This window comes from Poecilia latipinna, unplaced genomic scaffold (assembly GCF_001443285.1).
Source record: "Poecilia latipinna isolate Pla-1442-1.1 unplaced genomic scaffold, P_latipinna-1.0 Scaffold998, whole genome shotgun sequence".
In the NCBI taxonomy this organism is placed as follows: domain Eukaryota; kingdom Metazoa; phylum Chordata; class Actinopteri; order Cyprinodontiformes; family Poeciliidae; genus Poecilia; species Poecilia latipinna.
The window spans coordinates 56,096-66,888 of NW_015113614.1; the positions used below are offsets into that span (position 1 = coordinate 56,096).

The 10,793-nt window shown below is 37.5% G+C and overlaps 1 protein-coding gene across 1 annotated transcript in view; it reads right to left on the reverse strand.

The window, feature by feature from the left end:
* Positions 1-189: 189 nt before the first annotated feature.
* The window catches only part of ccn6 (cellular communication network factor 6), a 17,223-nt gene continuing 6,619 nt past the window's right edge, over positions 190-10,793 (reverse strand). The window contains exons 2-5 of the mRNA XM_015050554.1: positions 7,093-7,372; positions 4,381-4,617; positions 2,206-2,378; positions 190-1,231 (exon numbers count right to left, since the gene is read on the reverse strand). Coding sequence (XP_014906040.1) covers positions 950-1,231; positions 2,206-2,378; positions 4,381-4,617; positions 7,093-7,372 — 972 coding nt within the window. The 3' untranslated portion in view covers positions 190-949. The remainder of the gene's footprint in view (positions 1,232-2,205; positions 2,379-4,380; positions 4,618-7,092; positions 7,373-10,793) is intronic.

Consider the following 10,793-nt stretch of genomic DNA (forward strand, 5'->3'; position numbering starts at 1 on the left):
GTGACTCGGTCAGTATTGGCAGCGTTTTAAGGATCCGTGACTCCTATGAGCTAATCTGAACGGGTCCACAGCTGGATGTGAGGAAGGATCTCCTGATGTTCTGGTCTGAATTGATAGAAAATATCATTTTTAATTCTCTCTTTTTTTTTTACTTTGGATTTTGCTTAAAACTACATTTATGCGCTTCTCTTACTTTTTTCATTTTAATATAAGCCTACTTATTACAAAATAAAGCGTTCCCCTTTGCTAACATTCATCTCTGTATAAACTCAAGTCCAGACTTCACAGCTGCTTCCCCATTCATCTGTAGAAGTTAGTTCATGTTCTGTTATCAGGTTTTCATGTCTTCCAAAATAGATGACTGCAGGTGATGTCATGTCAGTTATTTCCATCATGAAGGAGAAGCTACAATTTTACCTGACCTGGGAAATGATGTCTCTGCTGGGTTTTCTCCTGTTCTGGATGCCATGTTTAATGTGTGACTTTTTCTGAACGAGGCTGCAGGGATTCACATCTTTTCTGTTACTGTAAAACTTTGTGAAAATTGTGTTCAAAGCACTGTGAGCTGCTTCAGAAGGAGTTTTAACAAATCTTTTTAAATATATTTTATTCAGGCACATCAGCTGACAAAACCTTCACTCATCATTTAAGGACATCTGAAACATTTATTTGGCTGAACTTACAAATGCAAATGTCAAGATATTGCAAGATATTTTCTATACATTACATGCCCAAAAACAGTCATGAAGCCACAGAGTTTTATTCATCTCCTGTTGGAGTCCCAGCTTTCCATCTGTCTCTCCCTCCTATTGCACACACCTGTCTTAAAGACGGCTCATAAAATCTTTCAACATAACATTTTTTCCTTCATTTGACTGATTTCAACCTTTTTTTTTCTTTTGTGTTCGTTCTTGTAGAATTTCTTCGGGCTGATTGTCTCTGGCGCTTTTTAAAGTAACTGCAGGTCAGAAAACATGTCTCCTGGATCCGTGCACTTCTTCTGGCACACGCAGGACGAGATCCATTGCATCTTCCACTGAACGCTGGAGCCCGTTTTGCAGGTGAAGTTCACTTTGATCATGCGGGACTTGTTGGGGACACAGCAGCGTTTGTCCTTGCAAACGCCACAGTACGTGGGTCTGAACTTCTTGGTGCTGGTGCAGCCCGACAGGCGCAGTTTCTCTGTCTTCTTCGCCTGGAACTTTGGTCTGCATGTCTTCCCCTTTGGCACCTGGATGAAAAACTCTAGTTGTCTTTATAGGTATTACAGGAGCAGACTAAAAAAAATTACAATATTAAGTTAATTTCAGTAATTCAACATAAAAAGTGAAACAGATTTTTATTGAAGAAATATTTTGTAGGCCCTACACATTCATGGTGAAAACTACTGACTTAAGTTGTCTTACATTAAGATTCCTTGACATAAGATGAGCTCTTACATGTTGCCAAAAGGTTATTTGTAAGTTAGTTCAGTTTTATGTCAAGAATACTGTAATGTTTGCACAAGAAAAATGACAAAAAAAAGTTGGTAATATTTATTGATTTTTCACTGGAGTTCTGCTAATAAGTTAACCTGAGTTTCTGATGACCCACATGTCTGAGAATGACTCTTAGTCAGATTGGATATTTAAGTTTCCTGAGAAGATCAGTTTCAGGTTTTCATAATCTTTTAGCCATAATCATAATCATTCATTAATCAATGTAGACATTTTATTAATTCTTCTCTAAATATGTCATAAATTTCACCTTTTAAGTCAAATTGCTGAAACACACATTTTTCAATGATACTGTAATACCCTGAGATGCACCGGTGTTGGGATTTACGATGCATCAGCACCAACATCGGTATCGACCCACATCATTTTTTAACATGTCAGTCCAATAAATGAAGCCAATATTTATCTCCATCTTGCTGTTTTGTTTTGTTGTTTTTTTGTTTGTTTTCTGGAGGAGTAGAGAAGGAGGTCGGTGGTGTGGTATTTGTTTGGTCATGTGACAGTGATGCAGCAAGGGATTGTGGGGAGTCTAACTGAAGCAGTGTGAAGTCAGTGGTGTGGCCATCGAAGCAGTAATGAAACATATAATGGATTGTTAACCATAACAGCAATATTAATATGGGACAGCGATATTAGCCTAAATGTTCATATCAGTGCACCCCAACATCGTCATGTTGAAAACACACGTTAACTGAGACGAAGTCATCACCTTGATGCTCTTCAGCAGGTTTTTTTCACACGGCCGCAGCAGGCACAGGCGCCGATCTTTCCTCATCTCACATTTTCCGTTGTCGTTGTTGACACGGACGGAGATGCCCAGTCCGCAGGTCTTGGAGCAGGGGCTCCAGGGGGTCGTCTGGACCAGACAGTTCTTCTTCCAAGCTAAAGGAGGATCCCTGTAAGCCTTCAGTGTTATAGTTAAAGGATGCTGTGTCACCAGCACCCTGCAGGGGGCGCTGGTCTGATCCTAATTACAACACAGATGGCAACTTAGGCTTGGAAATGTTTCAATGTGTAATACAGTCAGGGGAGAAAGTTAGAACATCCCAAGACGGCCATTTTTATTTTTGTAGAATATTTGAATATGTAGGCATTTTTTCTTAACTTTGACAATTTGAAAATAGTAAGAAAACTAATCAGATTTAGAGCTGAAAAAATTAATATTAACTGTGATTAATCTATTATTGAAATAATTGTCAACTAATTTAATAATCGAATAGTCGTTAACTGGAGTATATAGGTTCAAAAAGGCCCTCTGCTGAAAGAATGACTCACTCAGAGCAGTAATTATGCCAAAACTGTACAAAAAAGTATATTTTGCATTTAAGATACTATCCAGTTATTAATTTAAAAAAAAGTCACCAGCTCTACACTGTGTTGGTGTTTAGTCAAGCAGAAACTGCTGATATTTTCGCATGTTAGAAGTATTTTCTTTTTAGCTCCAAATGTTCAAGTATTCACTAAAGGAATGCTGTTACATTTTAGGCAAGACAATGCTTATTATTATTTTTGAAACGTTTATTTGCATTTTTGTATGTATTTCTAATAATGAACAAAATAAGCTTTAATGGCTAAATGAAAAGTCTGCGTAATGTTCCTTTTATGCCACGACTCGATTAATCATCAGATTAATCTATATAATAATTGATTACTAAAATAATCACAAACTATAGCGCCACCATGTCTACATGGTTAGAGGATCATTACTTAGCATTTTGATGGATTCTGGTCTATTTAAAGCTCAGACTTCTCGTCAGTAGATACGTTGCTGAGATCCATAGAGCTAACTAGGAGATTCTAGCTGCTCATGAGTCTGACAGCGGATTTAAATAGGCTCAAAATAATCCTATATTTGAGCCTATTTAAATAACGATTAAACAAAATAATTTACATGGAACCAGTGTAGGGACTTTGGAACTGGGTGGTGTGACAACGTGAGTGGCAGCGTTCTGGATCAGCTGCAACTGGAAGATTGATTTCAGACCTGTGAGAACACTGTTACAGTAATCAATGCAACTAAATATAAACACATGGATGAGTTTTTCTAGATCTTGCTGGGACATTAGTCCTTTAATCCTGGAAATATTCTTCAGGTGATAGAAAACTGACTTTGTAACTGTCTTTATGTGGCTCTGAAGGTTCAGCTCTGACTCCATCGCCCAGATTTCAGGCCTGATTTCTAGTTTGTAGCTGGAAATCTTCAGTTTTGTTTTTCTTCAGCTGGAAGAAGTTATGACCCGTACACATATTGATTTATTCTAATTGATTTGTATAACTATGTGTCATCTGCGTATCTATGGTAACTACTCTTATTTCACAAAATACAAAATCCTACCCAGTATGTTTGGTTTGGTTTCTAATGCAAATATCTTAGTTGACCTGAAATAAGACAAAACTAACTTACAAGGAACATTTCAAAAAGATATAGGAGCTTGTTTTACGTTAATAATTATTGAATATTGATTAAAATAAATCTAGTTCCACTGTCAGATTATTTCACTCATAATGTGGCAAAAATGTCTTGTTATAAGTGAAATAATCTGCCAATGAAACTGGTATGTTTTCATCAATATTAAGAATTATTGACTGAAAACAAGTTCCTATGTTTTGCTGAAAAGTTACTTGTAAGTTAGTTTTGTCTTATTTCCAGTGAACTAAGATATTTGCATTAGACACAGAACTTAATGGGTAAGATTTTGTGTTTTTGCAGTGTTGTTCTAACCTGAGCTAGTGGGAGAATAAAGATACTAAATAGAAGTCCCAGGATTACCATCACTTCAGATCAATTTTCCTCATTTTGATCATTTCTGCAACGTTGAATCATCTGGCTACAATCATCTCCAGCATGGACGCCCGTTCCAGGCCAGTTACTCTGAACACACACCTGTCTTGTATGTGGTCTCCTGCTGGTGTTTGCCGGGGTTTGGGCCGTTGCGGAGGCCGGCTGGTCTGTTGCTCATCAGTGGAGCGGGGCCCAGCAGGCCAGGAGGCTTCTGGATGAAAGCAGGCGTGCAGCCGATGGCTCCGCCTATGCATGTGCACTTATAGAGGGGGCTGGGCTGGAAGGTTTCCCCGTTCTCATAGTGGACCCCATTCAGGTCGCAGCCAACCGCCATCATGTCTGTTAGAGAGGGGAAATGCGTCAGGACTCCTCATGTGGTTTGCCTTTGAGCTCGGGGCCAGTTCATTTTTCTCATGATAAATACGCTTCTTTGAAAATATGGAATGAGGTTTTCCACACTTAATGTTCTCCAGCATAGAGATAAAGACCAGACTTAGTTTCATTACTTATGAGGATATAAAGTTAGTCTTTTATAATTTCAGTGTTTGTTTTAACAAATTATTTAATCCTCATTCAAAATTAAAGTTTTAGAAAATGCAACTTTAGAGAATCCTCAACATAAAATCATTACTCTGTTACATTATTTGTCAAAACTGCAGGACGGACAGATGCTGTTGTAGGTCACCTTTCTTTCTTTTCTTCAGCCATTTTCAACCTTTCCATACACAAGTCAAAAAGTAATAATACTGAAAACATGAGACAAAACCAGCACAAAATTAGAAAAAGAATATTTAGATTCCTGTCGATGGCAAGAACTAAAAGTGTAGACTGAGAAAAGTGTAGCTCTTTCTACCTTCACTTTGTGATACATAAAGCATCATCACATTCTTTTCCTGCATATTTTTTCGAAAACATAATTCCAAAGAACTCCAGCTAAGTCTGTAGACAACCTTATGAAAGTAAACATAATCAGACATTATTGTATTTGTTTAGCAAATGGCTTAAATACTTTTTTATTTAAAGAGTGAAAAACAGTTTTAACTCATCACCATAATTATTCCACCTGCGCCCCTCAAACTGAAGAACATTTGTTTTTAATATTCATCCTGACCTTTAGCTTTTTTAAAAAAAATAAATCCTCTTTTCTCGTTTGTTTCTTCACTTTCCTGTACACCTGGAAAGGAGTTTATTATAGAATTTGTACATAACGCTGTTCTGAGCGTAACATTTTAAAGCATGCAGTGTGAGAAATATTTCATTAGTTGGATGAAAATAACCTGATGCAGTTATAATTCATACAGCTCTCTTCTGTGTTAGTTTCATACGAGTTTCTCCAGATCTCCACACTATAACTCATGTCTGGAAGTGTTGGGCATTAAACATTAAAGGGATTTCTTATTTACAAAATATGTTATTGTATTTGATAATGCAATAGATGTTGACATTTTAGCTTTAACGTTATCAATATGAGGCCTCCCATGCATCACCCCCAAAGATCAGATTTCAATCTGATTTTATGATAGAAACAATTAAACTGTGACTGACATGGCAGGTTTAGGTGAGCTTAATAGTCTGATTAAACGGTAAATCTTTATCACACGCACGTGAACAACAAAGATCTCTGGAATGTGTCTGATGTTAAGATAACAGAGGGCTTCTCTGAAAGCTCCCCACAGAGTAATATATCTAAAAAAAAATCTCCGCAGGCGTTTTTCACACCAACGTGTTTTTGGATTGGTTTTCCAGCTAAGCTGCCCGGGGGCCAGCTCTGTTTGGACTTCACCTGTGCTTTTTGCTCTTAACAGTTTTCATCTTGACATTCCCACAAAACCTGTCAGACTTTGTGTTCATATGTATGGAAATATTTGTATATAAAATACAACTAAGGGATCAACCAACATAAAGTTATATAACTGTGAAGTGGAGGACAAATGACACTTTGTTCACTAAATTATTTACAACTTAAAATCTTAATATTGTGGTGTGCATCTGAATTATGATGCACAAATGGTTCATGGATTGTGAATTACTGGAAGTGGACTTCTCATGGCTTTCTTCTTGCCAGCTGTTCATAAAGGTCATATTTAGGGTGAAACTAAAAGTTGTCTTAGTAGCAGAGTTTTCTTTTTTTTGCTGTGACTCTGCAACTCCTTCAGTTCTCCCTGACTGATATCCTGTGTTCTTCTGTTATTTAGGTGACTTAAAGGGACAGTATTATGTTTGCCATTTTAAAGCACAATCAAGTAACGGCTACCTTCAGTTGTTATAAAATTGGCTCTTTCTGAAACTCCGCCTTCAGGAAGTGGAGGAGCCATTAGAAGGCGGCACTAGGTCCAACCAGGTGTTTTGCACAGCTGAATGGTTGCCGTGGAGATTAAAGGATTTCTCCTTAAAGAATCAAGACAACACTCCATGAATGTTCGTGATGAGGGAATAACTTTATAACATGATGTAATGCTCAAAAAGTTGCTTTTTACATGATACTGCCTCTTTTAAACGGGACAGTTGATTGTACTGGAGTAAAATGGACTAAACAGAAATGCTGCATTTTCCACATCTCTTCTTTTTCTACCACTTTGTGTTGGTCTATATGACATAAATAGACCAACACTATTTATGTCATTGAAGTTTGTGGTTGTAATGTCACAAAACATCAAGAAAAAAAAAACTTCAAGCGGAGTGAATACTTTTGTTTCTGTAGCTGTCTTGAATATGAAAAAAAAACCCGTTGCACTATTCAATCAAGAATGATCTTTCTGATTTAACTGTGTAGAGCTCTGTGACTTTAGACTAAATTGAAGGAGAGACACTTACATGCACACACTCCAACCTCATATCTAGGTTTGTCTGCTGAGAAATCACAATACATGCCCTTGTGTGGGTCACACACATCTCTCTCATTGCAGCGCTCCCCTATCTGCCTCGCACAGCTTTTGCAGCAGCCGCAGCCGTCAAGGACGGAGCTCACTCCTGGGGCGCAGTACGTCCTCTCAGCACACTTGCAAGGCCACTGGCAGAACTGCCGCCTTTCGGCCGGCTCCCGTCCTCCTCTGGCAGCCAGCTGTTGCCCGTTTCTCTGAGCATCACTGGTGGGCTGTGTAAAGAGAGACAGAACATTCATTAAGAACTAGTTTGAATCAGGTTTTTTTTAACACAACACTTCCTTTAGACGTACACTCTATGGGTGTATTCACATCTTTCCACCCTGTTGGTTTGGATCTTTTGTATAAGTGAATCCTGTGTGGACCAAACAACTGGACCCAAACCCACTTTGTGAGGTGGTGTCTGTCCACTTCCAAACAAACTCTGGTGCAGTTTGCTCCTGGTGTGAATACAAACTATGAATACAAACTATACATGAATTTCATGAGGTACTTGTTCTAGGCATTATGGTAAATATTAGCCCTTCAGTGTTGCTATCGGTACTGCTGCATGTATCGATTGGTTTGTTGTTTCCTGCCTAGTGATGCTGCTGCCAGCATGTTGTGGGTCAGAGCATCTTGCCTCCTTCAGCATGCAGCAGCAAAACTTGCATTAAATGAGCTGCTCTTGACTTCCAAACTTTGTTGTTTCTCTGGGTCTTTTCTTTGCCCTGCCCCCGTTGTTTCTGTCCAATGGGAGAAATGATGGATTTGTTTACAAGTTATAGTCCACTTGCAAAAATGCATAATATGAAAGCAAACCGCAGCAAATGAAAAGGATAAAGTCTGCTTTTGGTCCAGATCAAAGAAGTGGACCAAAGGACTTTCCTGCTGTGAATGGAATACTGTACACTCTTGAACAAAACAGAGCCTAACAGTATGTAGGAACAGTCTGATTTGATTGTATTTTGGTACAAATGAAGGCCAGTGATGATACTGGTATCCAGTATCTTGAACTTTTTTGAGGTTCCAAACCTCATCCATGACCATAAGATACGGTTTTAGACCGAAGGAAGGAAACAAATGAAAATGAAGCTTTCTCTATAGTGTGGTCTGGAGTGGAACCACTGCTCCTCCACATCTTCATGTGATCATGATGATTTCTGTGAACCTCCCTTTGTTGGTTTTCTCGGTACATCCCACATACCACTAGGCCCCAGAAGGTTTTACATCCCTTCTGCCCTGGGAACACTGGGGAGTGTCATGGGGGCATAGGAGGTCTCTGTTTCCCTCTCGGGTCTGTTACCCAGACCGGAGGGTGCTGTGTTTTTCAGGGATCATTACCTGTACTTGAGTTGACTACGCGGAAGTTTCCTACACTGTAGTGTACCGTCTGGATCTACTACTGAGCTGATCTGATGTTGTAACATCTTTACAACACATTTTTATGACCTTTAACACACCTCGCTTTAATCCCATCATTCTGTCCGGGTGCTTAACTAGTTTGTCAGTGAGTGTAATTAAACGTCCAAAGAGCCTCTGATCTGAAATCATCATATGACAGAACATTTCACTGTACATCTGTAAACTGCTTCTACATGCCTGATGCTCAGCCTGTCAGTCAGAAAATAACACTACAAAGAGAGAGCAACTGCTGATTGCTCTGTACAGTTTATTGAAGATCCCTTGCTTTTGTTCAGTAAATCCACTGAAGATTAAGATTCCACAGCAGATAGCTAAATGCCCAGGAGAATTTCAGGCCTACATGCAAAGACTCAAAACATGCATGGAAGCATCCATTCAGTATTTTCTTGTCTTTTTTCTGTTAGAAACATTTCAGAAGTCTGACTTTCTATATACTTTGATAGAACAATTATTTTCGCCAGAAGATGTATTCCAGGTCTTTTGATATACACTACAGGATTCAAGGATTTCTTATTGTCGTACCACCTTTGCTTGTTTGTGGTACGAAATTCGGACTTGGGTTCCAGATTAAGAAAATTTACTACACACACTATATATATATATATATATATATATATATATATATATATACACACACATATATATATATGTGTGTACATATATATACACACATATATATATATGTGTGTATATATATATATATACACACACAATATATATATGTGTGTATATATATATATATATATATATATATATATATATGTCATCATCATTATTTTTATTATGCTATATACTGTGACAATAAAAATGTTCCCTCATTGCCAAACCAAACGCATCTGGGGAAAGAGTTTAAATTGGGGCCGGGACATAAATGTTTTCATTTAGATTAGTTAATTACATAGATCTAAACATATAAAAAAATGAAGGCAATTAATCTTATTTTTGTTCCAGGAACCTTTGTTTTTGCATGTTCCTGGTACACCTGTAAATCCAATGCACAAGCAACATCCACAAACTAAGCAATGGATGGCAGCCCGATCCCAATACTTGCACTACGCCCTCTACAGAGTGTGTACTCAGTCAAAGTGAACATAGGCGTTTGGGTGCCAGGTTACAAGTGTGCAAACATTAGAAAATTGAAACAACTTGCCTGTGCATCTCAACCAAAATGGCAGACCAGTTGCTGATTAGGCATCTGTACTACCAAAAATGGCAGCACAACTACAACAAGCAATTGATTTTAAATGTACACTATAGATATTTTTTGCTTTCCAAAGTCTTTGCAGGAGATATTTGGCTGTTGAAAATGTGTTTAAAGCATAATAATGTGATATTATTCACATTATTTCAATACTTTACATTTGAAAACTTTTTTTTTTTTTGGTGAAAGTTTGTTCATACAAATTTTCATCACATGATTTTGTCAAAAAAAAAAATGCACACGTACTAAAATGTACTAAAATTCAATTTAACAGTCTTAAAAGCAGTTCCTCCTGCTATGATTCAGCTAATTAAACATATGACTACATATTCAGCTGTTACCCCAAAAGACCATATTTGATTATAAATGGCTGATTTATAAACAACAAATTAATGATAACTTTGTAAGGAACAAAGGAACACTGACTTTACTTCTCTATCCTGAGAAGAAAACATTTGTTTAAAAATTATGAGAATAGTTCATTTCAAATGTATTTGAAATATATTTGTTGCTGAGCTCAGGTCTATTCAATAATTTATCAGTAAAAAATTAGAAATGTATATTTTTGTCGATGTGTGGTTTTCTCTTAGAATATAATTCATTTTAATTATTTACAGACCCTCTAATTAGCTTTATTAAAGATTTTAATCAAGTCCCACCAGTAATGAAAATACCTCCATATTGGTTGTCTGGATGAAAGTCCAACACAGTCAAATCCCTTTACAACGGTTATTGAGATTTTTGTGTAATATATTATAAAGTACTGCGTTTGTGAAACAGTCGAAGATAAAGTACGGAGCTGGATGCTGCAGCCCACCTGAGCCACCACCCACTGCAGCTGAGTTCTCCATCCTTCTGTTGCTTGTTTACTTAATGACATTGTTTTAGATGAGTGTCGGACTATGTGTCGGTCATTCATATTTTGCTATTATAACGGTGAATATTTAGGCCGGTCGCGATAAACCATAAATCAATTAATCGCACGATAAATTAAACCTATCGACCTCATTTTAATTATCGGCTTTATC